General features: G+C 58.1%; 1 protein-coding gene across 2 annotated transcripts; it reads right to left on the bottom strand.

The window, feature by feature from the left end:
- Positions 1 to 245: 245 nt before the first annotated feature.
- On the bottom strand, positions 246 to 10,098 carry CST7 (cystatin F). Of its 2 annotated transcripts, none has more exons than XM_027976776.2 (4): positions 2,858 to 10,098; positions 2,508 to 2,680; positions 1,607 to 1,723; positions 246 to 670 (listed from the first exon to the last, which is right to left on the bottom strand). In XM_027976776.2, the coding sequence occupies exons 1-4, from the start codon at positions 2,985 to 2,987 to the stop codon at positions 593 to 595; spliced, it is 498 nt and encodes a 165-aa protein (XP_027832577.1). In that variant the 5' UTR covers positions 2,988 to 10,098; the 3' UTR covers positions 246 to 592. The 2 variants fall into 2 exon arrangements, with proteins under 2 accessions (XP_027832577.1, XP_012043971.2); XM_012188581.4 differs by having other exon boundaries at positions 10,012 to 10,098.
- Positions 10,099 to 14,566: the final 4,468 nt, after the last annotated feature.

The following is a 14,566-nucleotide window of genomic DNA, read 5'->3' as shown; positions in this document are numbered from 1 at the left end:
TGGGGCAGCATTGGGTGGCCCCGTGGTTGTCAGGAGAAACCTGGCCTTGTGTTCCAGTGCGTGTTGGTGCGTGAAGATAGAGGGGAGTTCAGAGCCTGTGTGCTGTGTCAGGCGCGGTGGCCCCACGGGGGTGTTCTGAGGCGCTGGTCCTGGGGTTCCTGCCGTGCCCCACCGTACGGCGGGCCCTCCCATCACTGAGCTGCCTTTCCAGTTCTCCCCTCAGTGGGGCAAGCACCAGGGAGAGCTTTGAGGGGGTCAGTTCTTTATTCAGGTTTCTTCCTAAGTGTTCATCTTGGAGGTCGTTACTGAGCTGATCGGGTCCCTGCCCAGTGCTGGGATGATTATTCAGCCTGAAGGACGGCCCTCTGGGCTTTCCTCGAGGGCCTGGGACCTCGGGGCAGTCGGGTTGGAGGGCCCTTGGGGTTGAGAACCCGTGTAACTCGCACCAGAGGACTTGCCCCATCTGTGCAGACCGGCTTCCCATCCCAGCAACGACGTGGCTATCCGTGGGCTCCTGGCGCCACCATTCTGTTCCTGGCAGATGCCGTTCCCGAGGACTGGTGACAGCAGGGACAGAGCTGGGAGGCGGCGGTCAGTGACAATGGAGGACGGACACCTCGGTAGTCTGCAGCCAGGGGATGACCCAGACTTCAGAGTAGCAGCTGAGGGTCTGAAAGGAGGGGTGGCCTGAGGGTTCCCTTCCCGGAGGCTGCCCACCCCACCAGGGTACCCCCACCTGCTGCAGAAGTGGGTTCCCAGTGCCACTGCCTTGGGGGGGGTTATGTACACACACGTGTGCTTATGTGCATGTGTTCACGTGTGCACATCTGTGTGCACCCACACACAGGCCTGTGTGTTTTCTTTACTGAAGAGTTCTCTTCCTGCCCAGACTTTATTTTGAAAAACTTCAAATCTACTGGAAAGTTGCAGGAGTAATTCAAGAATACACACTTGGGCTTCCACTGCCAGCGTGGGGGCACGAGTTTGATCCCTCTTCCATGAAGACCCCACATACTGTGGGGCAACCAAGCCCATGAATCACAACTACTGAGCTTGCGCTTCGCAGCGAGAGAAGCCTCCACAGTGAGAAACCCCTGCACCACGACTAGCAAGTAGGCCACTTCCAGCAACAAAGACCAAGCACAGCCAAAAAGAAGAAAACAGCACGTCCTCCACACCTCTGTTTATAGATTACCAAGTTTTGCTGCTGGCAACCCACTCGAGTACTCTTGCCTGGAGAATCCCATGGACAGAGGAGCCTGGCAGGCTTCAGTCTGTGCGCTCACAAAGAATCGGACATGACTGAGCGACTAACCCTAAGTTCTGCCGCCTCTGCTCTCCCTCAGTGTGTATATATAGTTTCTGAATTAGGTCAAAGGTGTTTCTGCTCCGCCCACACCTCCATGCCTTCAGTGTGTGCTCCTGGACACGTGCTTCTGGGAGCGAGGAGGGCTGGGTGTTTGGGAAGTCCCAGGGGGCCGCCTCCCACCCTCTGGTGTCGGGGTGGGATCTGGAGCCTCATGGGGAGAGAAGTGCTGAGGGTGACTTCGAGGCGGTGGAGGCGGTTGAGGGGTGCGAGGGCGGGGAGGCGAGACCCTCCTCTTACCCACTGCAGGGTGCGGTTGGTCTGGAAGCCGCAGTCATCCAGGTTTGCATGCCCGTTCTTCCTGCAGGTGGTTCTGCCAATGTCTACGTCCAGCATGAACTTCAGGCCTTTCACTATCTGAGGGGACAGAGGGTGGGCCTGGGACACTGGGTCCAGGACATGGTGAGAGAGGGAGTGAGCTGGGGGCCACCTCCCTCCCTCCAGGCTTTGGCCCAGGTTCCTGCAGGCAATGGGGAGGGAAGACCCTGATCCCCCTGTCTGGGCCCCTAGAGCCCTGACGCAGCTTTCACCCGCGCAGACCGCCCTCCATGATCCAGACAGCACCCTGCTCTCAGAGTTGGCAATCGCCAAAGAGAGAGAACACAGTCACCTGCCAATCCTGTGCCCAGGGGGTGACTGTGAGTGTGTGTCAGCATGCCGGGTGTGTTGGGCAGCCTGCGTCCTCGGACCAGTGGATGTGAAGCTTGTGACCGGCTGCCCTGGGCCCCTGCTTTTAGGGGGTGAGTGACTGGGTCCTGTACCCTTGACCTGTGTGCTCAGGAGCCAGGCCTGACTGCCCCATGGGGTCCCTGTGTGGGGAGCATCAGGCCTCCTATACGGGGTCGCTGAGAAGGATGGGGACCTCCCAGGATGTGACGTGTGGGGATGGGGCACGGTGGGGGCAGCGTGGCCAGAGGTGGTTTGGGGCTGTGGCGGAGCCACCCTCAGGCAGCCCTGAAGGTGGGTAGCAGTGCAGCTTGTGGCCCCGCTCCAGGGGCTGCACTGTCCACCCTGCGGAAGCCTGGTCTGCTGAGAGATGGTGCCAGCCTTGGAGCCTGACGCTGGTGGCCCCAGGCTGGTTCTGGGAGGTCAGATCTGGTCAGACCTGGCCGCCCTGCGCTGTTGTGAGCCCAGACCTCACCTGGACAAGGGCTCTGCTGATGCGGGACTCCCGGAACAAGAAGGCATCATTGCTGCAGTTGTTGAAGCTCTCGGCGCTGTGTCGGGCCGCCCTGAGGACATCTGGGTTGTTGGTCTTGATGGTCTTGGGAAATCCTGGTTTCACATCTGACTTAAGGATCTGGGAGCAAAAGTCTGGACGAGAAACAGAACCAGATGAGAACTTTGCTGAGGGATGGGGGCTTGGCCCAGGGATCATGCCTCCCACCTCTGCTCCCAGTGTGGCCCCCACTCGTCCACCTCCCCATCCGCCCACCTGGCCTGTCCCCCCTGCCCCTGGCCGTGTACCCTCCCGGCCCGTCTACCCCGCACCTCCTGGTGCATGTCCTGTGTGTCTCCGTGGCTGTCCTGTCCCCAGCGAAGGGCCAGTGTGGTGGGGAGCAGAGAGATGGGTAAGAAGTCCCGTCCCTGCCTGCCTGGCCCCTTTCAGAAGCCAGGTCATCTCTGACGGTCACAGGAACCTGGACAGCCCCCGAGAGCCTCTGTCAGAATGAGCCCTGGTGTGCAGAGAAGTCACCCCTGGTCTCTGAGGCCGCCCTCTGGCTCCGACCCCTCTCCAGCAAGTGGCCGAGGGGGAGGTGCCTGGAGGCCGTCCATCACTCCCGGGACTCTGGACTGAAACCACCAGGCTGCCAGGTCCCCAGGGCACCCATGTGCTAGCCACCAGGTCCCCGGGGCACCCGTGTGCTAGCTGCCAGGTCCCCGGGGCATTTGTGTGCTAGCTGCCAGGTTTCCAGGGCACCTGTGTGCTAGCCACCAGGTTTCCAGGTCACCCATGTGCTGCTCCTCTGGAAGTTCAGGAAGCAGGTGGATGGCAGAAATTGTAGTTGGTGGTTCAGGGCTGACTTGATTTCAAGCCAACATTTCTCAGTTTTGCTGCAGTGGTCACAGACTACTTGTGCATTAAAATCAAAATTGTGGGGGAGGGAGAACAGGCGGAGGGTTTGGGCGGTAGATTACTTCTCTTTACTAGGAATTTCCCCGATTTTCCTGAAGTCATCTTGTGCCCGAGGTGACCCAGCGCGGACCCGTCCCCCGGTGCCTGCTCAGCTGTGGTCTTCCTCTGAGTTGTGTGGAGTGTGGGGTCCTCGTATCATGCATGGCCCGAGTCCAGGCTCAGCTGTGTTCTGGCCAGTGTGGATGGTCTGTTGGCCTGTGCTGCCTGGAGGGTTACTCTGCCTCCCTTGAGGAGCACCTTGTGGAGGATTCAGTGGGGCTGGGGTCAGCACAAGGTGGGCAGGCCGGAGCCACAGACGTGTGGACGAGCTTCCAGGTGTAGAGTGTGGAGAGAAGGGGTCAGCGCTGCCCGGGTCCCTCCTCATGGGGGACTCGCTGGGACTGCAGACTTGGGGTGCTGGGTGTGGGCCCCACTATCAGAGGACACACAGCTCCCTGGTTGTGAAGAAATCTTGACTCCTGGGAGGAAAACCGTGCTGTGAGGTCAGCAGCGTGTGGGGGCTTCATTCCTCAGGGGCTGGACTGGGGACAGAGACCCCCAGTCATGAGGCTAATGGGCCTAGAGGACCTTCAACTTGAGCTGGGGGTGGGTGGGGGTTAGGCCCAGTTGGCTGGTTGGGCTGGGGCCCAGGCGCCTGGCAGCATGGCTTGTGTGGGTCTGTGTGCCCAGGAGCCTGGGCTGGGGTCAGTCAGAGATGCTGGAACCTTTCCTGGGGCCAGCCTGTCCGTGGGTCCTAGCAGAGGTTGGGACATGGCGGACACCCAGCTCAGCTCGGCAGGGTGGTCTTGCTGGGGTGTCAGTGATCCTGTGGCTCAGATTGAGGCTCCCAGAGGAGGCTAGTTCCACCGTTGCTTGAGGTTTTCATGAAGCCCTCCTTAGAACTGGGCGTCTGACGTGGCAGCAGGCACAGGAGACCCCAACCAGAAGTGAGAACAAGGCCAGCCAGGCCAGCCACATCAGCCCGGCTGAGGGGTTTCCTCTCCGTGTGGGTGAAGCATGGAGGGGGTGCTGGCCATGGGCAGAGAAGGTGTGGGCCCCATCTGGGTCTCCGTAGGGCCCCTGACCCTATGTGTGACCCTCTGGCACCTGTGACAGCCTCTTTGTCAGGGGGACTGGCACTGGCTGCCCGAGTGGGACCCCTCCTGGCAGGTGGGCCCAGCTGGGTCCCTGGTCGAGACGGAGCTCTGGATGGCTCTGTGAGGCCCGCTCAGCTAGGGGTCTGCTCCACTGGTGAGAACCTCCCGGCACGGAATGCTGTCACTGGTCCCCCACAAAACTGTCCCCAGCGTCTCTGAGACTCTCCTTTGCAGTGACCTGGCCCTCATGTGATGTCCCACAGACGCCGGCCGTGGCTGAGGTCTCTGGACATGGCAGCTGTGTTGGTTGGCCATCTGGGCCCTGAGCCCGTGGCTCTGACTCCGGTGCTGGAGGGCTCCTGGCCTGCTGTTGACGCCGGGAAGTCGTGTGGTTTTCTTTTGGGAGAACAGCTTGATTGCTCATCAGCGTAGTCCATAAACAGCAGGAGCACCTGGTGGGCAGGAGCCCAGTCTCCCGTGTGTTTGTAGGCCTATACCCATGGTTGTCGATTTCCCCTTTGTGCAAATTACATACGGAGCCTTTTCTGATTATAGGCTTACCTATCTGGTAGGAAACTTGAAAAATATAGAAAAGTATAACAAAAACGTTAGCGGTAACTCAGTGTTGCAAAGATAATCACTGTCACCTGTTTCTTAAATAGAACGTATTAAATGTCATTTCACTTGGACTTAACATGATTGTGTTAATAATAACGAAGTGAAACTAGGCGAGGCCAGACCTATGAACGTCCCTCCCAAGCATGTGACGTCAGTTCCTAAGTGATTTCGGTAAAATTACAGAGGTAATGAGAATCGTTGAACTTGGTTTATTTTTAACTACGTTTCCTAAAATGCAGGCTTCAGTTCACTGAGGCTTTGTCAGCAGAGCTGTCGAAGCAAATGATAGAACCTCATTTTTAGTTTGAAAAAGTTGAAAAGTCAAACCTATTTTCAGAATGATTCTTCAAGACATCAATAGGGAAAAGCTGGGGACAGAAGAAGCCCAAGGTTGGGGTGGGGGGTCTTCTTCCAGAAGATCGGCAGCCGGGTGGGGGCCAGGGTCCCAGTCAGGTAGCCGGCCCCCCACCCCCGCCGAGGGGGTCCTGGGGGCTGTCTTCCTCGCACCTCTACCCCATCTACAGGGAGTAACAGGCCTCCAAGGGGTGCAGGGCGGGTTTAACTCCAGGTTCTAAAGCCGCACTCTTTCTCTCAAGAAGTATTTCCGGAGGGGTGCTGGGAGTGATGCCAGGGGCTAGGGGGGCACACAGTCCAGAAGGTGGGGGACAGTGATGGTGACAGTGACCTGGCAGAAAGGGCTTCAGGAGGGAGCCAGGTGGGGACCAGTTAGAGGGCCGGGAGGTGCGTGGGGGGTGGAGGGTGGTAAAGGAGAGCAGAGAGAGCCCTGAGCTGGAGGCTGGGTGTGGGGCCCGGAGTGGGACTGTGACTCACCCTGGTGGCAGGTGGTGGCCTGTTGACATGGGCTGAGAGGACCACCAGGAGGTGAGGTTGTGAGGAGGAACAAACGCTCTGCCTCCCACACCCAGGGGCAGCTAGGAGGGAAGTGAGGTCTCCGGATGAGGTGTGGCAGTGAGGGCTGCAGCCCTGAGGGGCACGGGGAGACGGAGGTGAGCAGACTCCTGAGGGGGGTAGGCTGAGTCAGGAAGGGGAGAGGAGGCTCCCTCACGCCTCCTGGGAGAGAAAGAGCTCTTCAGCTGGTCTGGAAGAAATAACTCAGGTGGCAGGAGATTCGACAAAGAAGACATGGAGGGCCCAGGGACTTGGGGAGGTTAGGGGGACGGTGGCAGGTGGCGGGCACCAAGTGGGGGGTCTGGCTCCCCCCGGGGACACAGTTGTCCTGACACCCGGATGAGCCCCTTGGCAGGAGCGCAAAGGCCTCTAGAGGAGGACGGCAGAGGCCCAGCCTTCCCACGGCCAGAGCAGACGCCCCCGGTGGAGACGGGGTGTCGTCTCAGACCAGGGTAACAGGTCATGGGCAGGAACCTGTGGAGGGCTGGCTCTTAGCAGACCCTGCCCGCTCGCCCTGACACCACCAAGGCTGCTCCCACTGATCCCCGGGTGGCTCAGACCAGGCCACCCCCGTGGACTCCCTGGCCACTCCCTTCTGTGAAGTCACCCCAGGCCTCTTTAGCCCCGGATTCAAGGGAATCAAGGACTCTCCTCTCCTGGTGATCACAGTGGGAAGCAAAGTATCAAGAACTGTTCTGGTGTTTCTGGCTGAAAAGTTAACTTTCCATCAGAATCCCAAGTGACGACTCCTCCAGCTCCTGTCCTCCCTGCCGGACAACCCCTTCTTCAGAACCAACACTGGCCCCCTGCCTGTGCCCTCGGTGGCCAGGCCCTGTGCTTGCCCTCATGGGGTGGGGCACTCTGCTCCCACCAGGAGTGTGTGGGCACTTCACAGGCATCTAGGGGTCAGGGCAGGTCCACTGCTGACCAGGTGGGCTGGAGCTCAGGGGATGCTGCCCCCAGCCCCGTGAGTGGCAGCAACAGTTAACTGTTCCCGTGCAGGTTACAGAGGACGGGGTCTGCCCTTGAATCACCCCTAAACGTTCAGAAAGCGTCCCGGGAGAGGACAGCAACTTTCTGACAAGGACCAGCTGTAAAATGAATCAGTAGCAAATGTTTTGCGTAAACAAATGTCCCTTAACTTGCTTTTCTAAAAAATGAAGACACGTGGGAGGCACTGAAGCCTGGGATGCTGGCCGGGGTCCAGGCACTGAAGCTGGGGAGGGGGCTGGGCCTGGCCTCGCAGTCTCTCCCAGTGGGTGGATGAGCAGCCCTGCGGGGAGGGGAGTTTCCTGGTGTGGAAGGGCAAGGGGGCTCCTGGGCGGCCCGAGGCTCCCCACCCCTTCCTGTTTCAGGAATGTTCTAGGTGTGCCTAGGAGGTGAGGGGAACCCGAGAAGAGAACCAGGGTGCCCAGGAGAGGAACACTCTGACGTCTCTGCTGAAGGCCCACCCCCCACCCCGTGTCCCTGGGGGTTTCCTCCCAGTGGTTGCTTCCCTGCCAGCTTCATGGGGCCCTTGTCGTGGGCAGGGCCTGGAGCTCAAACCGGGGGGGAGGGGTCATGCCCAGGAACTGGGGTGCTGGTGTCCATGGTCTGCCTGGAGGTTCACCCCAAGCCATGCCCCCTCGTGTGATATCACATCTCAGTGAGCCAGTGGTTGCCCTTAGTTCTGTGGGGCCACACCCACCAGCCATACTCTGGGGGCTCTGAGGGATGAGTCTCCCTTCATTTAGGGATGTACGTATCCCCCGGCACAGATAGGATGCTAGTTAGTCCCAGCCTTAACCCAGCGGGACCCGCCCAGAGTGAATCCCAGCTCTGTCTCTCAAAGGCTGTGTGGTCTTGGGGAAATTGCTTGACCTCTCTGAGCCTCTCTTGATGGCCCCTACCCCTGAGGGTTGTGGTGAAAGTATAGGAGACCGTCCGCAGGAAGGTCTTGTCGCTAACGGGTTGTGTAACAGTGTCGCGACTGTCAAATATCAGATATGCAAAATGGCTGCAGTAGGGGTAAACGGTGTCCCAGCTGGAAAAAAGAAATCTCAGAATGCAGAGGGTGGGCCAGGGCCCCCATGCCAAGATGTGGCATCCCCCCAACCCCAGATGCACCTAGCATGGGCCTCCCTTGTGGAGGGTGGTCTCTGGGTGTGCCCAGGTCCTGTCACTGGTGACCGATGGGCTGGACCCCAGGCCCTGCCCAGGTGGCCTGTGGTGGGAAGCTGGGCCCCTGGGAGCCTGACTAGGGGGGCTTCCCAGGAGAGATGAGAGTCAGCTTGAGAGACAAGGGCTTTCCGTTCTCAACCGAAGGTAGAACAGCTGAAGAAATCGGCGCAGCGATTTCCAGATTCTAAAGGGCTCAGGTCAGCGCAGTTCGGTGCCAGGGGTGGGAAGAAGTCAGGTGCCCAGGGCGTGACACTGGGGGCGCCTGTCCCCCTGCTGTGGAAGGCTCTGGAATCTGTTCTTGGAGGAGGGCTGTGGTGAGGGCAGACTCGGGGCCGGGGCTGAACTGTCTCTGCTGGACCACCAGCCAGGGGCCTCCAAGCCTCTCACTGGGCCTGGCCTCCGTCACAGCAGAGAGAATCTGTGTGGCGTGGGGGTTGCGGCCAGCAGAGGCTCAGGACCTGGGGTTTGGGTGGGCGACTGCCCAGCGCCCCAGACCCAGGGGGACTACCTTCCTTGGGCCACAGCAGCCAGGCTCCTCCTGGGCCTCAGGCGGTACGGTGATTTGCCCGTTTCGTGGATGGTGAGACTGAGGCTCAGAGAGGCTCGAGCTTCCAAGGCCTCTGCATGTGAGTTGGACCCTGGGCCCTCCTTCATCTTGGGCTGTAGGGTTGTGAGCAGAGCTGACAGGGGAGGGCCCGGCCAGCCAGAGGGTGGGGGCATGGCGGGGACAGGCCTCTCCCGTGGGGTTGGAGATGGCTGGGTCCAGGGCCAAACCCCGGCAGAGGACAGGCAGTCCCACCAAGGGAAGAGGCCCGTGCCCAGTGCCTCTGGGCCAGGATTCCCCTCGCCATCCCCTTGTTAGGGGAGGAAGGGAGGCAGCCAAAGCAGCTTAGGGCAAGGGAGGGCAGGAACGCCCATCCCAGTGCGGTGGAGATGTGGGCCCCTCACTCAGGCTTTCCTTCGGACGGGCACTCGGGGGTCCCAGGCGGACAGATGGCGCAGAAGAGAGGCCCCGTGGGGTTCACAGTGTGAGTTAAGACCGCAGCCCGGGGGAGGGGACCGAGGCGGGCTGTCTGGTCCCTGTGATCCCCGAGATGGGCCAGAGCCCGAGGCAGTGTCGCCCACTCCCGAGGCTATGACCACTCCAGGGACTGAGAGGATCAGACTGTCTCCTTGTCACCTGCCTGGGCCTCTCCACCTGGTCACCTGTGGCCATGCTTTAGCCCCCTTTGAAAACAGGAAAGCTGAGACCAGTTGCTGCCTGGGCACTGCCCCCACCCTTCACACTGCCGCTGGTCATTTCAACTCTGGCCAACAGCTTCCTCATGCACATGGGGGCAGGTGCTCAGGGGCTGTGTGACGGGCAAGTCACCTACCCTCTCTGGGCCTCATTTCCTGGCGCTCCCCTCGCCTTCCCCTAGTGGTGGCCTGGCTGGAAGAATAAAGGTTCCCCCAGGGAAGTCACAGGCCCCCAGTGGAGGCCAGAAGGATGCGCTCTCAGAAATGGCCTGACCCTGCGAGCTGTCCCCACAGAGGGGCCCTGGGTGGGGGCCTCCTCTGGGCACTCACAGACACCAGGAATGGCGGGGAACAGAAGACAGTTCACTGGCCCCTAGAGCCCCCAGTATCCCCAAAGCCTGCTCCCCACAAAGGCAGCCTCTGTGAGGTACCCTGGAATGTGCCTTGGTGACAACATGTGAGCAGCAAGCTCATGGCACCCAGGCAGTGGGGAGATCCCCTCTTACCTGGTGAAGGCTTCCCCAAGACACCCAGGACCAGGCCGCAGACGACCAGCAGCGCCCCGGCGGCAGGCATGGCTATGCTCAGACTGTGCCGGGCAGGGACGCCTCCCTGAGGTGGTGGGGAAGCCCCGCCCAGTGACCCGCCTGTCTGGGGTGGGCTGGTGGTTTCTTGCTCTTCACCTCCACATCTCTCAGCTACAAACTCAACCACTTCCTTTGTAAGAATTTCCAAGCAACGATTATTTGCAGAGGGAGGAGGAAGAAGTGAGTGGCTAGCAAAACCTCTGCAATTTTCTGCCCTGGAAACACGTGGAAGAGATGTCCAGAGAAGCACCAACAGGGATTTCCAGAACAGATGCTCGGGGTTTCTCCTCCAAAGGCCCAGATTCTCGGGTCCGAGTGGCCCCCTGCAGGAGACCGTCCTCCTGGCATGAACAGGCCAGTCTCCCTGGGAAGAGATGTCCTGTGTATGCATGTGCATCCCGGGGAAGTGTGTGTGTGTTAAATGTATGCATGTGCATCCCGGGGAAGTGTGTGTGCATGTGTCCTGTGCTACATGTGTCCTGTGTATGCATGGTCACCCTGGGGAAGTGTGTGTGTGTACTGTTACATGTGTCCTGTGTTACATGTGTCTTGTGTATGCATGTGCACCTCAGGGAGGTGTGTGTGTGTGTGTACTGTTACATGTGTCCTGTGTATGCATGTGCACCCTGGGGAAGTGTGTGTGTGTGTGTGTGTGTGTGTGTGTGTGTGTGTACTGTTACATGTGTCCTGTGTATGCATGTGCACCTCAGGGAAGTGTGTGTGTGTGTGTGTACTGTGTATGCACACCCAGCAGTCTTTGTTTCAGTCTTGACATGTGTCTGAACGTGAACATGTGTCTGAATGTGAACTCATGTATAGCATGTGAATGAAAAGTGTGTAGGTGCTTATGAGCAGATGTATGTAGGTTTGTGTGAGTGGGTGTTTTGTATGTATGTTGTGATGTTAGTTTTATGCATCAACTTAACTGGGCCACTGAGGGCCCAGACAGTTGGTCAAGCATGATCCCCTGTGCATTCATAAGCAATGTTTCTAGAAGGGATCAGCACTGGAGCCAGTAAACTGACTAAGGCACCCAGCCCTCCTGTGTGGTGGGCCTTGTCCAATCAGTTGGAGGTCTGAGTATAACAAAGGCTGAGGAATGGGAGTCCTCCTTGCCTGCCTGTCTTCTAGCTGGGTCATCTGTCTTCCTCAGCCTTCAGAATTGGACTGAGACTGTCCTGGGTCCAGACTTCTCAGCCTCTTTGATCCCACAAGCTAATTCCTTGTGATAAATCTCTCCCCACTGCCTCTGTCTCTCTGGAGAACCTGACTGACTGTTGGGCAGGTTGTGTGTATCTGTGTGAGAGTGTATACAGCTTGGGAGTCTGCTTGTTCAGGTGTGTGTGTGTGTGCATATGTGTGATTGTGTGTAGGGTACATGCACGCTTTCTGCCCCACCCGTGGCCTGGGGGTCTCGGACTCTGCACTGAGCCCCACTCACTCATTCGAGGGTCCGTTCATCACTCACCTCCTGCCGCTTCTTCCTGTGTGAAGCACGGTGTGTGTTCCCCTGCCCGGTGTGGTCAGGACTCCCTGGGCCCCAGATGTAAATGCAGCTTCTTGGGCTCTGCTCCTGATCGGGCTCTGTGAGGGGGACCCAGGAATGTTTCACAAACCCTCCACAAGACCACTGGTCTCCAAGGTCAAGCTTTCTGGCCTGGAGGGTCACTGGCATGCATGGTGTACTTCTGACTTCCACGCCGTGCCCGTTGCTGATTGGCTGGAGCCATCCAGTTCTCAGACTGTCCTTCCTGGGCAGCCCAGCCACATGGCCACCGAGTGAATGGGACACTGGAGCTGTCCTGCGGCTCTCGGGTCCTGAGCTTCCTGCCTTAGGCTGCCTGTCTTGGCCACGGCTGGGCTCAGAGAGCCGGAGCTCTGTCTGCTGTGCTGCTGCGTTAGTTCTGAAGACTGCGGTGGTGACGACTGGAGGGTGTGTTCCAGCACTGGCTCTGGCCCAGCCGTTTTCTAAGCTCCATTTTTCAAATCCTCACACTGTTTGACAGGGAAACTGAGACACAAGGGCTGAGGAGTTACAGGACATTCTGAAGAGCTGGGGCCCAGGCAAGCAGTGTGGTCCTAGCCGCTGTCCTGCACCCTCCACCCCCAACCCTGCCCAGGGGCCCGAGCCTGAAGTGCTGGCAAGCCTATAGATGTCAGCTTGGCCATAGGGGTCCCTGATGGTGGCCCAAGGGGGCTGACATCTGTCCAGCACGACTGTCAGCAAAAGCATTACGAGGCCCTGCAGAACACGGAGTGTGGGAGGGAGTAGTCTGGGTGTGTGTGACTTTCGTGCACCCAGACAATGTACAGAAGAGACACAAAAACAGGTTGCCCCTGGAGAAGATTATCCAATGGGCTTCTGACCCCTTATGTCTGCATGTACTTTACTTTCTAAAGTCCACAGTAGCTGTCTGAATGGAGAAGCAGGAGGGTGCTTTATGGTCCAAAAAGAGCTACTGGTGTGAGTGGGGGGCGAGCAGACTTTGCCCACATGGTGGTGCTGTGACCCAAGAAACAAGCAGGTCTAGCCTGGTGTTTCCCAGGCTGGGGGCTGGGGGCTTCCTCCTCTGCTCTGGGACCCCCTTTGCTCCTGTCCTCATGTCTGCACTGTTTTGGTGATGGATTTCAGCAGACCTCGGCCCTCTCTGGGGAAACGCAGTTCTCAGCAGGGAGGACCCTGCAGGTCTTCGGCCTGGGGGCTCTTCACCCTCCTCAGGCCGGGCCTCATCCTGGGGGATTTTAGTGCTCTTGGGGGTGGGGTTTGCACACCCAGTGCCACCCACAACCTTCCATAAGGCCATGCTTCTGCACGTAGGGGCTGCATGGCTGGGCACAGCTGCTCCACTAGCTTTGGGAGATCCTCAGCGGGTGTCTGGAGTCGCCTAAGATGCTGAAGCCCCGTCTGGACAGATCTCTACAGGGCTGTCGGCCTTGTGGCTCCCGGAGCAGCAGGCAGAAGCTTCATTGCCTTTTACGAACTAGACTTCGAAGTCACACGGGGTTACTTCTGTCATAACCACAGACCTGTGCTGTGCTTATCGCTTAGTTGTGTCTGACTGTTTGCCACCCCATAGACTATACAGTCCATGGGATTCTCCAGGCTGGAATACTGGAGTGGGTTGCTGTGTCCTCCTCCAGGGGATCTTCCCAACCCAGGGATCGAACCCAGGTCTCCCATATTGTAGGCAGATTCTTTACCGTCTGAGCCACCAGGGAAGCCCAAGAATCCTGGAGTGGGTGGCTTATCCCTCCAGAGGATCTTCCTGACCCAGGAATTGAACTGGGATTTCCTGCATTTTAGGCAGATTCTTTACCAGCTGAGCTACCAGGGAAGCAGACTAACGTAGACTCAAAGGATAGGAAACAAAGCCAGCCCCATCTCTTGGGGCCAGTGTCACCGTAAGAAGGGCATGGGAGAGGGGACATGTCTGCCTCGGGTGGGTCCAGAGAGAATCAAAGGCTAAACCTCTCTGGAAGGGACCCTGCCTCCCTGACTTTACCACCCACTGCAGGTAAGCCTGCAGATGAACCTTTACCACACCTGTTGCTGTCTGCATGGTCAGGACAGGGCAGTGGGGCAGTGGTTCAGTGGGCCATCAGGCCCCACAGCCCAGGGGTTCTGTTTAGGAGGGGCTGACACCAGCTCTTTTTTTTTTCTTTTTTTCATTTTTTTAATTTTAATATCTTTAATTCTTACATGCGTTCCCAAACATGAACCCCCCTCCCACCTCCCCTCCCCATAACATCTCTCTGGGTCATCCCCATGCACCAGCCCCAAGCATGCTGCATCCTGCGTCAGACATAGACTGGCGATTCAATTCTTACATGATAGTATACATGTTAGAATGTCATTCTCCCAAATCATCCCACCCTCTCCCTCTCCCTCTGAGTCCAAAAGTCCGTTATACACTTCTGTGTCTCTTTCCCTGTCTTGCATACGGGGTTGTCATTGCCATCTTCCTAAATTCCATATATATGTGACACCAGCTCTTGAAGTAGGCTCTGATCGGCCCATGTCAGCTCAGTGGGTTAACAGGTGGACAAATGACCAAAGGACTTATGTCTGTGGTGCGGGGGGAGGAAAATGTGTCTTGCTTCACAATCCTGTTCCCTCCTCTTTCTTCATGTACATCAGTTAAGCAGCACATAGACCCCCAGAGCTGCTGGTAGCCTTCTTGGTATAGGAGGACAGCCAGGCTGAGGAGGAAGCTCTAAAGGGAGAATTTTAGAGACTCAGCCATAACAAACTCCTGGATCAAACCCACCCTGAAGCTCATATGCTGCTAGATTTTCCAGTTATGACTGCAGGCACAGTGGGGCTTGGCTCCTGGACACTGCACACAACTTGTCTTACTTGTGGCAGTGCTGTGGCTTCTGTCCAGGGGTCACCTAAAGGCCTGGCTTGGCTTCTGACATCCATTACCTAAGGTTGCCAGTTAAAATACAGGGCACCCCATAAACTTGAATTTTA

Source organism: Ovis aries, chromosome 13, assembly GCF_016772045.2.
Source record: "Ovis aries strain OAR_USU_Benz2616 breed Rambouillet chromosome 13, ARS-UI_Ramb_v3.0, whole genome shotgun sequence".
In the NCBI taxonomy this organism is placed as follows: Eukaryota; Metazoa; Chordata; class Mammalia; order Artiodactyla; family Bovidae; genus Ovis; species Ovis aries.
Note: the sequence above shows the minus strand (reverse complement) of the source record. Positions and strands in the feature narration are given on the sequence as shown.